Source organism: Oncorhynchus masou, chromosome 28, assembly GCF_036934945.1.
Source record: "Oncorhynchus masou masou isolate Uvic2021 chromosome 28, UVic_Omas_1.1, whole genome shotgun sequence".
Classification (NCBI taxonomy): domain Eukaryota; kingdom Metazoa; phylum Chordata; class Actinopteri; order Salmoniformes; family Salmonidae; genus Oncorhynchus; species Oncorhynchus masou.
The window spans coordinates 39,450,693-39,468,515 of record NC_088239.1 but is presented as its reverse complement, the minus strand read 5'-3'; the positions used below and the strand labels follow the sequence as shown (position 1 = coordinate 39,468,515).

Below are 17,823 nucleotides of genomic sequence, written 5' to 3'. Positions count from 1 at the left end.
GTCAGCCAGGATCCGCCATTCAGCCAGGATCTGCCAGAACTGCCAGTCAGCCAGGATCCGCCATTCAGCCAGGATCTGCCAGAACTGCCAGTCAGCCAGGATCCGCCATTCAGCCAGGATCCGCCATTCAGCCAGGATCTGCCGGAACCGCCAGCCAGCCAGGATCTGCCGGAACCGCCAGCCAGCCAGGATCTGCTCGATTTATCAACCTGCCTGAGCTCCCTCTCAGTCCTGAGCTTCCTCTCAGTCCTGAGCTTCCTCAGTCCGGAGCTGCCCCTCAGTCCGGAGCTGCCCCTCAGTCCGGAGCTGCCCCTCAGTCCAGTGTGGCCCGTTGTTAGGGTTCCTAGGCCAAGGTTAGCGGAGAGGGTCGCCACTCAAGGGACGCTAAGGAGGGGGACTAAGACAATTATGGAGTGGGGTCCACGTCCAGCGCCAGAGCCGCCACCGCGGACAGATGCCCACCCAGACCCTCCCCTATAGGTTTAGGTTGTGCGTTCGGAGTCCGCACATTGGGGGGGGGGGGGTACTGTCACGTTCTGACCATCGTTCGTGTGTGTTTTCCTTGTTTTAGTGTTGGCCAGGACGTGAGCTGGGTGGGCATTCTATGTTGTGTGTCTGGTTTGTCCATTTCTATGTTAGGCCTGATATGGTTCTCAATCAGAGGCAGGTGTTAGTCATTTTCTCTGAATGGGAACCATATTTAGGTAGCCTGTTTTGTGTTGGGTTTTGTGGGTGATTGTTCCTGTCTTTGTGTTTGTGGCACCAGATGGGACTGCTTTGGTTTTTTCACGTTTCTTGTTTTGTAGATTGTAGTACTTTCATCTTTATTAAAGATGCACAAAACTAACCACGCTGCATTTTGGTCCGCCTCTCTTTCCCTACAAGAAAACCATTACAGTCTGCAATTACAATGATAGTTTAATATGGTCAATTTCCCAAAAATGTATTCAACATAAACACACTGTTGACACAGGCTACGGTGTAATTGACTGTTTTTCCTTGTGTGCAGGTTGTGGGTATTGACGCTAATGTTGTTATAATAACTCGCCATAAAATAAACTATGTGGTCGGCTGTGGGTTTTTACACTGTTATGTAGGTGTCATAACCAGCCATAAAATAACTACCGTGGTAGGTTGTGGGTTTTTACACTCATATGTAGGTGTCATAACCAGCCATAAAATAACTACCATGATAGGTTTTTGTACTGTTATGTAGGTGTCCAAGCCAGCCATTAAATAACTACGTGGTAGGTTTTTACACTCTTATGTAGGTGTCATAACCAGCCATAAAATAACCATGTGGTAGGTTTTTACACTCTTATGTAGGTGTCATAACCAGACATAAAATAACTACCATGGTAGGTTGTGGGTTTTTACACTCTTATGTAGGTGTCATAACCAGCCATAAAATAACTATGTGGTAGGTTTTTACACTGTTATGTAGGTGTCATAACCAGCCATAAAATAACTACGTGGTAGGTTGTGGGTTTTTACACTCTTATGTAGGTGTCATAACCAGCCATAAAATAACTACCATGGTAGGTTTTTACACTGTTATGTAGGTGTCATAACCAGCCATAAAATAACTACGTGGTAGGTTGTGGGTTTTTACACTCTTATGTAGGTGTCATAACCAGCCATAAAATAACTACGTGGTAGGTTGTGGGTTTTTACACTCATATGTAGGTGTCATAACCAGCCATAAAATAATTACCATGGTAGGTTTTTACACTGTTATGTAGGTGTCATAACCATCCATAAAATAACTACCGTGGTAGGTTGTGGGTTATTACACTCATATGTAGGTATCATAACCAGCCATAAAAAACTGCCATGGTAGGTTTTTACACTGTTATGTAGGTGTCCTAACCAGCCATATAATAACTATGTGGTAGGTCTTTACACTGTTATGTAGGTGTCATAACCAGCCATAAAATATCTACCATGGTAAGTTTTTACACTGTTATGTAGGTGTCATAACCAGCCATAAAATAACTATGTGGTATGTTTCGTGGGTTGTTACACTCTTATGTAGGCATCATAACCAGCCATAAAATAACTACCATGGTAGGTTTTTACACTGTTATGTAGGTGTCATAACCAGCCAAAAAATAACTATGTGGTAGGTTTCGTGGGTTGATACACTCTTATGTAGGTGTCATAGCCAGCCATAAAATAACTATGTGGTAGGTTTCGTGGGTTGTTACACTCTTATGTAGGCGTCATAACCAGCCATAAAATAACTATGTGGTAGGTTGTGGGTTTTTACACTCATATGTAGGTGTCATAACCAGCCATAAAACAACTACCATGGTAGGTTTTTACCCTGTTATGTAGGTGTCATAACCAGCCATAAAATAACCATGTGGTAGGTTTTTACACTCTTATGTAGGTGTCATAACCAGCCATAAAATAACACAATGTCACAACAGGTGTAAACATATGTGACATGACAGTGTTATGACCATATTATAACAGGTTATGACACATTATGTCAGCTGTTATGACATGGTTATAACGTGCTATGACGCTGGGTGTCAAGTAAAGTGTTAACCTAATTTGGCTAACACACTAACAAAGTATGCTAGATTGAGTTAGGAAGGTGAAGACTTACTGGAGGTCCCGGGGGTCCTGGAAGCCCCTGTGAAACAACAAAATCACAAAACATCTCAATCCGGTAGTTATAAATGCCTTTTTTAAGTCTAACATTGGAGGGTTTTTAAATCAGCTTCATTATTTAAAACATCCTGCACTGCAAACACATACCTTTGGTCCTTGTAATCCCTGTTGATGAGCAAGAGGGAAAGAGAAAAAATATGTCAATTCTGGGTACACTCTGGAAAAAATGGTACCTACAGTAGTTGTCACTGGGGTACCCTTCTTGTCACTGAGGTGGAATCCTGTAAGGTACGTAAATATTATACCTTTAGTCAGCGGTATATCATATTAACCTTTTAGGTTGTATTTGCAAAGAGGCAATTGTGTACCTCATGGGTGATGAAATAGCACCTTTCTCACAGGTATAAATGTGCACCCACAGAAATGGTACACATTAGCTTTTTTTACGGTGCCACTACAGCCCTTTTGATACACTTCTCTTTAAACACATTTAAACACATTGAGATGAATTAAAGAGCAAATATTATATACACAATCAAACAAAAAAACACATTTAGAAATATAAAAATCGCTAGCCTTTCTCCTAAACTGACCCAGAGACAACACCACATCCAAATGAAACATTACTTGAAGATTATTCCACATTATAGGGGTCTAGTAGGAAAAGGTTATTTTTTAAGTGACAAGAATGCTGTATAATGCTTGTTTAAACATTCTAGATTCTTTTTCCTTTCTTTGTTTTACAACATGCTGAGAAAAACAACATTTGATATTAACAATAGCTTTTTTACTGTCTCATGCGCTTATATAAGCCTTTAAAAAGACTACAGAGCTGCAAGTGGACAATACCTAGAAAACATGACCACATTGGCCCTGTTGGATATTCTGTGGGCATGGACTAGCTCCACCAGCCTAACATGGGCTGGCCAACACCAGTCCAGCACAGGCTAGCCCATACCAGCTTAACATGTGCTAGCATATGCTGGGCCAATTATTAGGTGGCTAACATAGCATGGACCAAATGGGGAAGCCCACACTGGTCCTTAATGTGTTAGATGGGGTGAGTGTTTAATTCTGTTCTACTTGATAATGTACCGGCGGGGGCTCATTAGAATATTTGGGGCGTGGTTTGCATTCAGTTATTTTGTACAGTTGTTACTGAGAGTGTCATTCCAGATTGTACACGGCCATTTCAGTAGTCTTAATAAAGGCTTGAGTAAGTGCATGTGACATTATAAAAGTATCTTACACAGTAACCACTACCACTACTTTGAATACAATGCTAATCTGTTAAAACGGATCAATTTTCATAAGGTTGGGCCTATACCATGAGCTCATATCAAACACTTATCTCCCTCACTAGCTTTAAGCACCAACTGTCAGAGCAGCTCAAAGATTACTGCACCTGTACATAGCCCACCTATAATTTAGCCCAAACAACTACCCCTTTCCCTACTGTATTTAATTTATTTATTTTGCTCCTTTGCACCCCATTATTTTTATTTCTACTTTGCACATTCTTCCACTGCAAATCTACCATTCCAGTGTTTTACTTGCTATTTTGTATTTACTTTGCCACCATGGCCTTTTTTTTGCCTTTACCTCCCTTATCTCACCTCATTTGCTCACATCGTATATAGACTTGTTTATACTGTATTATTGACTGTATGTTTGTTTTACTCCATGTGTAACTTTGTCGTTGTTTGTGTCGAACTGCTTTGCTTTATCTTGGCCAGGTCGCAATTGTAAATGAGAACTTGTTCTCAACTTGCCTACCTGGTTAAATAAAGGTGAAATAAATAAATAAATATTTGTCAGGATTTGGCCAGGGTTGTTCCGGGTTTTGGTCACTAGATGCCCCCATTGTGCTTTTTGACCTTATGTTTTTTCCCTTGTTCCCCATTATTATTTGCACCTGTGCCTCGTTTCCCCTGATTGTATGTTAGCACCCAGCCCTAGTGTTCTGTGTATTCTTGTCGATTCCGGTGGATGCTCTTGTGGAATTCTGTTTTTGTTTTTGAGTATCTCTAGAGGCTTTTTTGTGCTATTCCTACCACCTTTTGGATTTGCCATTTTTTGTATTGAAGGACTTTTCCTTTTTACTTTATTAAATACACCGTCTTAAGTACTGCTGTGTCTGCCTCATCTTCTGGGTTCTGCTGACTATTCGTGGCTCAGTTGGTTAAGTGACTGTTTCTCACTCCGGAGACCCAGGTTCGTAACCGGGTCCTGACAATATTAGGACCCAAATGGCCCTCACCAGAGGAGGGCTGCTCTCAGCTATGGACCAAATGTGTCGTTATTGGAGCAGACTGAATCAGTGAAGTGAAATAATACTAAAATTGACCTTGGATTCCAGAGTAGGTATAGTAGTTACTTACCATCTCTCCACGGCTCCCCTTGTCTCCTTTAGGGCCCTAAGGAGATACGTGTATAGTCAGAATGATGAAGGCTAGCAATCAGCCATACCTAAATAAATATTGTTTAATTGATATGGGCAAAATACTTACTGGACTTCCATCGGGCCCAATAATCCCCATCGGACCCATTATTCCACCTCTGCCCTGGAAATGGAGGAAAGAGGAAGAGAGTGATGAGTTCACGTCAATCTATAGCCCTGTTTATATCTGGTGCTAACATGCGTCCTTTGTTCCTGATTTTGTCCACATTCTGATTGTGCCCACATTTTTAGAATGGTGTAGACGATTAAGACTCCAGAAGCAGTCGGGAATGCATTGTGTCTGGAAATCTTACAATGGACCTAGACAGTAAAATGGACCTAGAACAATGAACCTAGACAGTAAAACCATTTTAATCATAATTGAGCCCTACAGACGAAGAAGTGTATGTGCTAACTGCATTTTCATAAAAAAAACAATCGCACCAAATACAAACACGAACAACAACTTTCAGACGCACACAAACGACAACATCTCATCTGCCCAGACCCCATCCCTAGTGCCTGCATTATTATCTGTCATGTAGCCTTAAATTGTACCAATTAGTTTCTCGGTCACCCAGGGAATTTAAATATTTCAATAATAAATCATATTGTTTTTCCATTGTGTTAATGATGGTGGATTGATTTCCACAATTTTCATACATTTTTTTCAAGATCAGTGAGATGAAGAGAATCGTCCAGCCCATTAGGTATCTCACTATACCACCATATGCCATATCTTGAAATATGCACTTGCTAAACATCTCCTGAGTTGTTTTGAAAAAATTGTGTGTTATTACTGTAGTCAAAAAATAGTTCTTAATATTCCGGGCAACTTTATGAATTGTATCTGAATTTACATTTCTTGGTAAAAATGTGTTGCACTATTTTAGAGTATTGTTAAGAATATAAGACATTTTATGGATACTGTCCCTGACCTCAGTTCAAATGGCTTATTTTTCTTTCAAAAGAGACCAAGATACAATTGCGCTAACTGCTATCGGTTTGAAAAAAATCTGTGTTCTTACATGGTGTAACCAATAAAGTGTTCAAGAGGGTATGTTCGCACACAATGTAGACATAGTACAATATATTCTTTATGCTATTTCCATGTATTTTCTCTAGCAGCAGCAAGGGAAATACTTTTTCACACAGATGTTTCAGACAAAGCCTTCTCCTTTGTGTGCAATCAATAAACCCATCACAGAAAAGTCCCAAAGGTGCAAACCCAGCCCCTCTGACACTTAAGGCAGGCTAAATCAAACAGATTAAGCCTAGTCCTAGACTAAAAAGCAAACTCAAAAACTCTTCCTCCAGGGTTCTTTTTCATCTAGGACTAGGCTTCAGCTGTGTCCGTGAAACTAAACCTTAAAGTATTTGAAAGAAAACAAATACTACTTGAACCCAGGTTTGGTAGAGCTAGCATGCTGGAAATTACTGGTCTACAAAAGGCCCCTACTTACCATTGTGCCCTGTGGCCCTTTTGGTCCCTGTATGCCTTTTGGTCCCAAGTCACCTGGAGGCCCCTGGAAACATCAATGACAAACATTTATACAATCAGTCAAGGCTTCCTTGTCTAGCTAAGATTATTGAATCCTTCACCATTCATTTCTATTGGGCACAAAATAATCTGGGCTATGGGACTTAATACAAACACACGATAACATACACACATGTACACATTGATTTTGTGTTCTAGATATGTGGTAGTAGAGGCCTGAGGCATACACTTAATGTTGTGAATTCTGTTATGTATTGTAATGTTTTTAAAATGTATAACTGCCTTAATTTTGCTGGACGAGTAGGAAGAAGGAAGGAAGAGTAGCTGCTGAATACAAATACAAATACTAAATGTTTGACTACTTTAATACGCATATATGTGAATTTGTTCCAATACTTTTGGTTCCCTAAAATGGGGGGAATATGTACAAGAAGTGCTGTAATTTCTAAATGGTTCACCAGATAAGGGTGAAAATACCCTCAAATTAAAGATGACAGTCTGTACTTTAACCTCAATCAATGTATCATTTCAAATCCAAAGTGCACAACCAAAGCAACAAAAACATTTGTCACTGTCCCAAGACTTTTGGAGCTCACTTTATGTGGTTGTCCCACCTAGCCATTTTAAGATCTGAACTGGGCTGTGTGGTACGAGGTCGCCATCTACTGGTGGTGGAAGGACACTGTTTTTTGCTATCTCGACTGTTTTCATGAACATTATTGACTTTTTTTTGTGCATTTCTTGTATATATATACACATGCAGTAGGTGGTGTAGTTCGGCAACATGACATATACCCCTTGGCTGCCTGACATGTGCATGTGTTTATGAACTCACTGTTGGTCCAAACACTCCCAGTATCCCTGGAAAACCTGGTTCTCCTGTATCCCCCTGGAACAGATCAGACACAGCAGTTAGGATGTGGCCCCAACAATGGGGAGAACAATGTCCATCAATAGACCTTCATCAGAAAACAGAAGTAAGCTAATACAGGAACCATGCTATGTGAGCATTACCAGTATCATCAATGTCAATATTGATCTATGTACATGTGGTTAGTTGGCTGAAACTTACAGGTTGTCCTTTGGGCCCTTGGTCCCCCTGTGGCCCTGGCAGTCCCATCCCACCCTTAAAGCCTCTCTTCCCTGAGGGTCCTGTCTGTCCTGGGAGGCCCCTTTCACCCTGGGAGAAGAAATCACATAGAGCCAACTGACATGAAGAATAGTAGTATGGAGTAGGTGCCTATTACTCTACAATAACGTTCCATAAATGTTTCTAGAATCGAGACATTCTTTAAGTTCAGCTTAATTACATTTTAATTCAGTCAATTCAGGGGATGACTCGAAAAGGATTTAATGACGATTTTACAATTATTGAATTGGAATTGTCATTCAATTATCCTTGGCCTATGTTTACACCCTGATGAAAACCCTTCCTCCTTACTCAACTACACAATTTCCATCTCTCTTACAGTACCTTTGGTCCGAAGGTTCCCATATCGCCCGGCAGTCCCAGCCCGCCGACTTTTCCACGGTAACCAGCTTTGCCAGTGAGACCGAACTCACCATCGTCACCATGCTCGCCCTACAGAGAGAGAGAGAGAGAGAGTCTATTTTTTTGTACTGTATTGTCCGGTTTATCATTATTATTCATTGGGTATTCTTATTGTGAAGAATGCGAAGCATGAGCCCCAGCTTTTTAATATTGAACTTTTATTTAAGTTGGCAAGTCGGTTAAGAACAAAATCTTATTTACAATAACGGCCTTGCCGTGCGGTAGCAGAGAACACTGTCTATAACTTGGGTGACTGGAGTCTGACAATTTTACGGACTTTCCTCTGACACCACCTACTGTATCGGTCCTGGATGGCAGGAAGCTTGGCGATGTACTGGGCCGTGTGCACTACCCTCTGTAGCGCCTTACGGTGGGATGCCGAGCAGTTACCATACCAGGCGGTGAAGCTAACGGTCAGGATGCTGTCGATGGTGCAGCTGTAGAACTATTTGAAGATCTGGGAACCCATGCCAAATCTTTCAGTCTCCTTTGGGGGAAAAGGTGCTGTTGTGCCCTCTTCACGACTGTCTTGGTGTGTTTGGACCATGATAGTTTGTTGGTGATGTGGACACTAAGGAACACTCTCGACCCGCTCCACTACAGCCCCGTCGATGTTAATGGGGGCCTGTTTGACTCCTTTTCCAGTAGTCCATGATCATCTGTTGTGTCGTCAGCAAACCTAATGATGGTGTTGGAGTCGTTCTTGGCCATGCAGTCATGGGTGAACAAGGAGTACAGGAGGAGACTAAGCACGCACCCCTGAGGGGCCCCAGCGATGCAGATGTGTTGTTTGCTTACCCTTACCACGTGTGGGTGGCTCCTCAGGAAGTCCAGAATCCAGTTGCAGAGGGAGGTGTTAAGTCCCAGGGTCCTTAGCTTAGTGATGAGCTTTGTGGGCACTATGGTGTTGAACGCTGATTTTCCTTTTGTCCAGATGTGAAAGGGCATTGTGCAGTGCAATAGAGATTGTGTCATCTGTGGATCTGTGGGGCGGTATGCAAATTGGAATGGGTCCAGGTTGTCTGGGATGGTGGTGTTGATGTGAGCCATGACCAGCCTTTCAAAGCGTTTCATGGCTACAGATGTGAGTGCTACAGGGCAATAGTAATTTAGACAGGTTAAGTTGGCATTCTTGGGCACAGGTACTACGGTGGTCTGCTTGAAACGTGGGGATTACAGAGTGAGTCAGGAGGAGGTTGAAAATGTCAGTGAAGATACTTGCCAACTGGTCAGCACATGCTCCGAGTATGCATTTTGGTAATCCCTCTGTCCCCAAGGCCTTATCAATGTTAACCTGTTTAAAGTTCTTACATCGGATAGGGAGAGCGTGATCATACAGTTGTCCGGAACAGCTGGTGCTCTCATGCATGGTTCAGTGTAATGCGTGCCTTGAAGCGAGCATAAAATGCATTTAGCTTGTCCGACAAAGCACTGGAGTCTGACAACTACTGAGGATAATAGCGGACGATATTGCCATTCATATTTGCCGTATTTTCAATCTAAGCCTACTAGAAAGTGTGTGCCCTCAGACCTGGAGCGTAGCAAAATTACACTGGAACAAAAAATATAAACGCAACATGTAAAGTGCTGATCCCATGTTACATGAGCTGAAATAAAAGATTGCAGAAATGTTCCATATGCGCAAAAAGGGGGGTGCAGAGGGTTTTTTCTGTCTGTAATAAAGCCCTTCTGGGGGGAAAAACTCATTCCGATTGGCTGGGCCTGACTTCCCAGTGGGTCAGCCTGGTTCCCAAGTAGGTGGGCCTATGCCCTCCCAGGCCCACCACTGGCTTCACCCTTGCCCAGTCATGTGAAATCCATAAATTAGGGCCTAATGCATTTATTTAAATTGACTGATTTCCTTATATGAACTGTAACTCAGCAAAATCTGAGAAATTGTTGCATGATGCATTCATTATTTTTGTGTTGGATAATTCCACTGCCCAAGAATAGTAAAGCCCTCTCTACTGGCTGACTGAAATAGCTGACCAATCAGCCTGTAACCAACCCTTTGGATAACTTATGAAAGAAAATGGTGTTTGACCAGATACAATGCTATTTTACAGTAAACAAATTGACAACAGACTTTCAGCACGCTTATAGGGAAGGACATTCGACAAGCACAGCACTTACACAAATGGCTGATGATTGGCTGAGAGACAATTACGATAAAAAAGATTATGGGAGCTGTTTTGTTAGACAATGCGGCTTTTGACATTATCCATCATAGTCTGCTGATGGAAAAACGTATGTGTTTTGGCTTTACACCCCCTGCTATATTATGGAACACAGAGGGTGATCTTTAATGGAAGTCTCTCAAACATATTCCAGGTATAACTTTTTTCAATCTTTACGAATGATATGCTCAACTTGCCCTCTAAATACACCTCTGATCAAGATCTCAGTGATCACTGCCTCATTGCCTGCATCGGTAATGGGTCAGCGGTCAAATGACCCCCACTCATCACTGTCAAACGCTCCCTGAAACACTTCAGGCCTTTCTAATCGACCTGACCGGGGTATCCTGGAAGGATATTGATCTCATCCGGTCAGTAGAGGATGCCTGTTTTTTTTTAAATGCCTTCTTCACCATCTTAAATAAGCATGCCCCATTCAATAAATTTAGAACCAGGAGCAGATATATCTTATAGATATAGGTTCTCTCCAGACTTGACTGCCCTTAACCAACACAAAAACATCCTATGGAGTTCTGCATTAGCATCGAACAGCCCCTGTGATATGCAACTTTTCAGGGAAGCTAGAAACCAATATACACAGGCAGTTAGTATACACTGCACAGGCTGAAGAAATGTGTCTTGTCACCTAAAACCCTGACAAACTTTTACAGATGCACAATTGAGAGCATCCTGTTGGGCTGTATCACTGCCTGGTATGGCAACTGCACCGCCCTCATCCACAAGGCTCTCCAGAGGGTGGTGCGGTTTGCACAACTCATCACTGGGGGCAAACTATCTGCCCTCCAAGACACCAACAGCACCCAGTGTCACAGGAAGGCCAAAAAGATCATCAAGGACAACAACCACCCGAGCCACTGCCTGTTCATCCCGCTACCATCCAGGAGGCGAGGTCAAAACAGGTGCATCAAAGCTGGGACCGAGAGACTGAAAAACAGCTACTATCTCAAGGACATCAGACTGTTGAACAGCCATCACTAACACAAAGAGGCTCCTGCCCTCATACAGACTCAAATCATTGGCCACTTTAAAACATTGATCACTAGTCACTTTAAATAATGCAACTTTAATAATGTTTACATATCTTACATTACTCACCTCATATGTATATACTGTATCTTTTAACATCTATTGCATCTTGCCTATGCCGCTCAGCCATCGGTCATCCATATATTTGAAAGTACATATTCTTATTCCATCCCTTTAGATTTCTGTGTATTATTTAGTTGTTGTGGAATTGTCAGATTACTGTTTAGATATTACTGCACTGCACAAGCATTTTGCTACACTCGCATTAACATCACATAACCATGACCAATGAAATTTGATTTGATTTTGATAGCCACACAACTATTGAACCATACAACTACTGACCACAACACACCTACTGACCACAACATACCTACTGACCACAAAACTACTGACAACAACCACACACCAACTGACCACACAACACAACTATTGACCACACAACTACTGAGAAAGACAACTACTCACCACAACCTCAAAACTGACCACACAACTACTGACTAAACCTAATTACCACAAAACTACTAAACCATACAACTAATGACCACAACACCTGACCACAACACACCTACTGACCACAACACACCTACTGACCACAGCTACTGAGCACACAACTACTGACAACAACCACACACCAACTGATCACACAACTACTGACCACACAACTATTGAGAAAGACAACTACTCACCACAACCACACAACTGACCAAACAACTACTGACTAAACCTACTTACCACAAAACTACTGAACCATACAACTACTGAACACAACACAACACCTAACCACAACTACTGACCACAATAACACAACTACTGACCACACAACTACTGAGAAAGATAATTACTGACAACAACCACACACCAACTGATCACACAACACAATTATTGACCACATGACTACTGAGAAAGACATCTACTTGCCACAACCGCACAGCAACTGACCACACAACTACTGACAACAACTCCTGACCACAACTTCTAACCACACAACTACTGACCACAACCACACAAATAGTGACCACAAAACTACTAAACCTCACAACTACTGACCACAACCACACAACTATTGAGTACACAACTACTGACCACAACTACTACTGACCACAATTACTGTCCAAAACTCTCTCTCCACATGCTCCACACGCTCTACTCACTGGCATTCCTTTGGGCCCATCCTTCCCTGAGACTCCGTCTACGCCTGGCACGCCCTCCAGCCCCTCTCGCCCCACCATGCCTCTCGGGCCATGGAGACCAACCACACCCTGAGGAAGAAGAAAGACAAAATAAGCAAGAAGGATAAAGAAAAGGGAGAACGAGCCATCAGCACCAAATGTGTGAAAGCCCTGTGACGTTTTTGGTGTGAAATCACAGGAATCTTATTATCAGTATGACCAACTTTTAATGTAACCAAGTTAAGTACAGCACTGCAAAGGTTTTGTACAGTCAAATGTGAAAAATGTTATTTTTAATAAAGAACTGTACAAATTAAACATGTGTGAAGTCCATATTAAAAATAATATTTAAAAAATGTAAAATATGCATGATACGAACGGATATATAGTAGTTGCTGTGCTATATACAGTTGAAGTCAGAAGTTTACATACACCTTAGCCAAAATCACTTACTCAGTTTTTCACAATTCCTGACATTTAATCCTAGTAAAAATTCCCTGTCTTAGGTCAGTTAGGATCATCACTTTATTTTAAGAATGTGAAATGTCTGAATAATTTTAGAGGTAATTATTTATTTCAGCTTTTATTTCTTTCATCATATTCCCAGTGGGTCAGAAATTTACATACACTCAATTAGTATTTGGTAGCATTGCCTTTAAATTGTTTAACTTGGGTCAAACGTTTCAGAAAGCCTTCCACAAGCTTCCCACAATAAGTTGAGTGAATTTTGGCCCATTCCTCCTGACAAAGCTGGTGTAACGGAGTCAGGTTTGTAGGCCTCCTTGCTCACACACGCTTTTTCAGTTCTCCCCACACATTTTCTATAGGATTGAGATCTGGGCTTTGTGTTGGCCACTCCAATACCTTGACTTTGTTGTTCTTAAGCCATTTTGCCACAACTTTGGAAGTATGCTTGGGGTCATTGTCCATTTGGAAGATCCATTTGCGATTAAGCTTTGACTTTCTGGCTGATGTCTTGAGATGTTGCATCAATATTATCCACATAATTTTCCTCCCTCATGCCGCCATCTATTTTGTGAAGTGCACCAGTCCCTCTTTCAGCAAAGCACCCCCACAACATGATGCTGCCACCCTTGTGCTTCACGGTTGGGATGGTATTCTTTGGCTTGCAAGCATCCCCCTTTTTTCTCCAAAGATAACGATGGTCATATATGGCCAAACATTTCTATTTTTGTTTCATCAGACCAGAGGAAAATTCTCCAAAAAGTAAGATCTTTGTCCCCATGTGCAGTTGCAAACCGTAGTCTGGCTTTTTTTATGGCGGTTTTGGAGTAGTGGCTTCCTCCTTGCTGAGCGGCCTTTCAGGTTATGTCGATATAGGACTCGTTTTACTGTGGATATAGATACTTTTGTACCGGTTTCCTCCAGCATCTTCACATGGTCATTTGCTGTTGTTCTGGGATTGATTTGCACTTTTTGCACCAAAGTACGTTCATCTCCTTCCTGAGTGGTATGATGGCTGCGTGGTCCCATGCTTGCATACTATTGTTTGTACAGATGAACGTGGTACCTTAACCCAACTATGGTAGGGGGCAGCATTTGAAATTTTGGATGAAAAGCGTGTCCAAAGTGAACTGCCTGCTACTCAGCTCCAGAAGCTAGGATATGCATATAATTGGTAGATTTGGATAGAAAACACTAACGTTTACAAAACTGTTAAAATAATGTCTGTGAGTATAACATAACCGATACGGCAGGTGAAAACCTGAGGAAAATCCATCCAAGAAGCACCTTTAATTTGAAATGCCTGTTTTTCCATTGAAAGCCTATACACCATACAAAGATTTATGACGCAGTTAACAATATCTATGCCTTCTACAACATGTGGCCAGTCTTAGGGCATTGTTTCAGGCTTTAACTCTGAAAAATTATGGAGAAACAGCACATTCAAGTAGTGGACAGTGGAAATTTCCAGACGTGAAGCCAGCGCACGACGGGGAGCGCACCTTTCTTGTTTTTCCTTATCTATTGACGATGCTTTTGTCCGGTTGAAATATTATCTATTATTTATGACAAAAAGAACTTGAGGTTTGAGTATAAACATTCTTTGACATGTTTCTACAAAACTTTAGGGTACTTTTTCGATTTTTTGTCTGTCTTTTGTGACGCGCTTTGTTCCAATGGAATATTGAACTAAACGCACCAACAAAAGTTATTGGGTAACTGGGAGTCTTGTGAGTGTAACCATATGAAGATCATCAAATGTAAGTGATTAATTTTATCACTATTTCTGACATTTGTTACTCGTCTACTTGGCTGGTTACTGTTTGTAATGATTTGTCTGCTGGGCGCTGTTCTCAGATTGCATGGTTTGCTTTCGCCGTAAAATATTTTTGAAATCTGACACAGTGGTTGGATTAACAAGAAGTTTATCTTATTGGTTTATCTTATCTTATTTATTATAGCTGTCAAACAACATCTCGGCATTACACCTAAAGCGGAGATTGCTATTGCTAGTCACATTAGTAGAAATCCCGTGCAGCCTTGTCTACAAGTTTGAACACTGGAATGTGAGATGTACAGTGGCTTGCGAAAGTATTCACCCTCCTTGGCATTTTTCTTATTTTGTTGCCTTTTGGGGGATTTGTCATTCCTTCAATTCTGACCAGTTTCCCAGTCCCTGCCGATGAAAAACATCCCAACAGCATAATGCTGCCACCACCATGCTTCACTGTGGGGAGGGGGTTCTCGGGGTGATGAGAGTTGTTGGGTTTGCGCCAGACATAGCGTTTTCCTTGATGGCCAAAAAGCTAAATTTTAGTCTCATCTGACCAGAGTACCTTCTTCCATATGTTTGGGGAGTCTCCCACATCCCTTTTAGCGAACACCAAATGTGTTGCTTATTTTTTTTTTACTGGCCACTCTTCCGTAAAGCCCAGCTCTGTGGAGTGTACAGCTTAAAGTGGTCATATGGACAGATACTCCAATCTCCGCTGTGGAGCCTTGCAACTCCTTCAGGGTTGTCTTTGGCCTTTTTTTGCCTCTGATTAATGCACTCCTTGCATGGTCTGTGAGGTTTGGTGGGCGGACCTCTCTTGGCAGGTTTGTGGTGGTGCCATATTCTTTCAATTTTTTAATAACGGATTTTTTATAACACAACCTTGATCTGTACTTCTCCACAACTTTGTCCCTGACCTGCTTGGAGACTTCCTTGGTCTTCATAGTGCCGCTTGCTTAGTGGTGCCCCTTGCTTAGTAGTGTTGCAGACTCTGGGGCCTTTCAGAACCGGTGTATATATATGGAGATCATGTGACAGATCATGTGACACTTAAGATTGCACAGAGGTGGACTTTAACTACTTATGTGACTTCTGAAGGTAATTGGTTGCACCAGATCTTATTTAGGGGCTTCATAGCAAAGGGGGTAAACACACACACACGCACCACTTTTCCATTTTTTTGTTTTTATATTTTGAATCAAGTAATTTTTTAAATTTCTCTTCATCTATTTTGTGTATGTCCGTTACATGAAATCCAAATAAAAACAGTTTGTAATGAAACAAAATAGGAGAAATGAATACTTGTCACGTTCTGACCTTAGTTCTTTTGTTATGTCTTTGTTTTAGTATGGTCAGGGTGTGAGTTGGGTGGGTAGCCTATGTTCGTTTTTCTATATTGTGGTTTTGTGTTTGGCCTGGCATGGTTCTCAATCAGAGGCTGGTGTCGTTCATGTCGAGAATCATTTTCCCACCTGTGTGGGATCACCCACCTGTTTGGTGTGGGTGATTGTTTTCTGTTTTGTGTCTTCACCAGACAGGACTGTTACGTTTTGTGTCATTCGCTTTGTTATTTTTGTTTTAGTGTTCTGAGTTTAATAAATATCATCATGAACACGCTGCGCATTGGTCCTCCGATCCTTCATCCTCCTCAGATGAGGACGACAAACATTACAGAATCACCCACCAACCAAGGACCAAGCAGCATGGTAGCAGGCAGCAGCATAAATCTCTGGACTCATGGACATGGTAGGAGATTCCTGGGCACAGGCTGGGGAATATCGCCTTCCCAAGGCAGAGCTGGAGGCAGCGGTGGACGAGAGGCAGCCCCAGAAATGTATGGGGGGGGGGAGGGTGGCACACGGGGAGTGTGGCTAAGTCAGGTAGGAGACCTGAGACAACTCCCCGTGCTTACCGTGGAGAGAGGTGGACTGGGCAGGCACCGTGTTATGCCATGAGGCGCACGGTGTCCACGGTGCGCAGGCATAGCCCAGTGCGTTACATCGCAGCGCCTCGTATCGGCCGGGCTAGAGTGGGCATCGAGTCAGGTGCCATGAAGCCGGCTCAGCGCATCTGGTCTCCAGTGCGTCTCCTCGGGCCGGGGTACATGGCACCAGCCCTACGCACGGTGTCTCCGGTTCGCCAACACAGCCCAGTGCGGTCTGTTCCACCTCGCCGCACTGGCCTGGCTAGGGGAGTATCCAGCCAGGTAAGGTTGTGCAGGCTCAGTTCTCGAGACCTCCAGTGCGCCTCCACGGTCCGGTCTATCCGGTGCCTCCTCCATGCACCAGGCCTCCGGTGGCAGCCCCATGCACCAGGCTGTCTCTCCGTCTCCTTCCTCCCGGGGCTCCCACCTGTCCGGCGCTGCCAGAGTGTCCCTCCTGTCCAGCGCTGCCAGAGTCTCCAGTCTGTCCTGAGCTGCCAGAGTCGCCCGTCTGTCCTGAGCTGCAAGAGTCGCCCGTCTGTCCTGAGCTGCCAGAGCCACCCACCAGTCAGGAGCTGCCAGAGCCGCCCGCCAATCAGGAGCTGCCAGAGCTGCCCGCCAGTCAGGAGCTGCCAGAGCCGCCCGCCAGTCAGGAGTTGCCAGAGCCGCCCGCCAGTCAGGAGCTGCCAGAGCCGCCCGCCAGTCAGGAGCTGCCAGAGTCGCCCGCCAGTCAGGAGCTGCCAGAGCCGCCCGCCAGTCAGGAGCTGCCAGAGCCGTCCGTCAGTCAGGAGCTGCCAGAGTCGCCCGTCACTCCGGCCCTGTCAGAGTCGCCCTTCACGCCAGCGCTGCCAGAGTCGCCCTTCACGCCAGCGCTGCCGGAGTCTCCCGCCCGTCCGGCGCTGCCGGAATCTCCCGTCCATTCGGGGGCTCGCTGCTAGGGTCCCCAGTCCGAGGTCGGCGGTGAGGGTCGCCGCTCTAAAGGCGCCACTGAGGCGGGGAAAGAAGCGGGCAAAGACTATGGTGGGGTCCACGTCCCGCGCCAGAGTCGCCACAGCATACAGACGCCCACCCAGACCCTCCCCTATAAGTTCAGGTTTTGCGGCCGGAGTCCGCACCTTTGGGGGGGGGTACTGTCACCCGTCTGTCCTGAGCTGC

General features: G+C 43.6%; 1 protein-coding gene across 1 annotated transcript in view; it reads right to left on the bottom strand.

The window, feature by feature from the left end:
- The window catches only part of col27a1a (collagen, type XXVII, alpha 1a), a 260,653-nt gene that overhangs the window by 19,148 nt on the left and 223,682 nt on the right, over positions 1-17,823 (bottom strand). The window contains exons 47-55 of the mRNA XM_064941974.1: positions 12,491-12,598; positions 8,035-8,142; positions 7,633-7,740; positions 7,396-7,449; positions 6,523-6,585; positions 5,130-5,183; positions 5,001-5,036; positions 2,767-2,784; positions 2,615-2,641 (exon numbers count right to left, since the gene is read on the bottom strand). Coding sequence (XP_064798046.1) covers positions 2,615-2,641; positions 2,767-2,784; positions 5,001-5,036; positions 5,130-5,183; positions 6,523-6,585; positions 7,396-7,449; positions 7,633-7,740; positions 8,035-8,142; positions 12,491-12,598 — 576 coding nt within the window. The remainder of the gene's footprint in view (positions 1-2,614; positions 2,642-2,766; positions 2,785-5,000; positions 5,037-5,129; positions 5,184-6,522; positions 6,586-7,395; positions 7,450-7,632; positions 7,741-8,034; positions 8,143-12,490; positions 12,599-17,823) is intronic.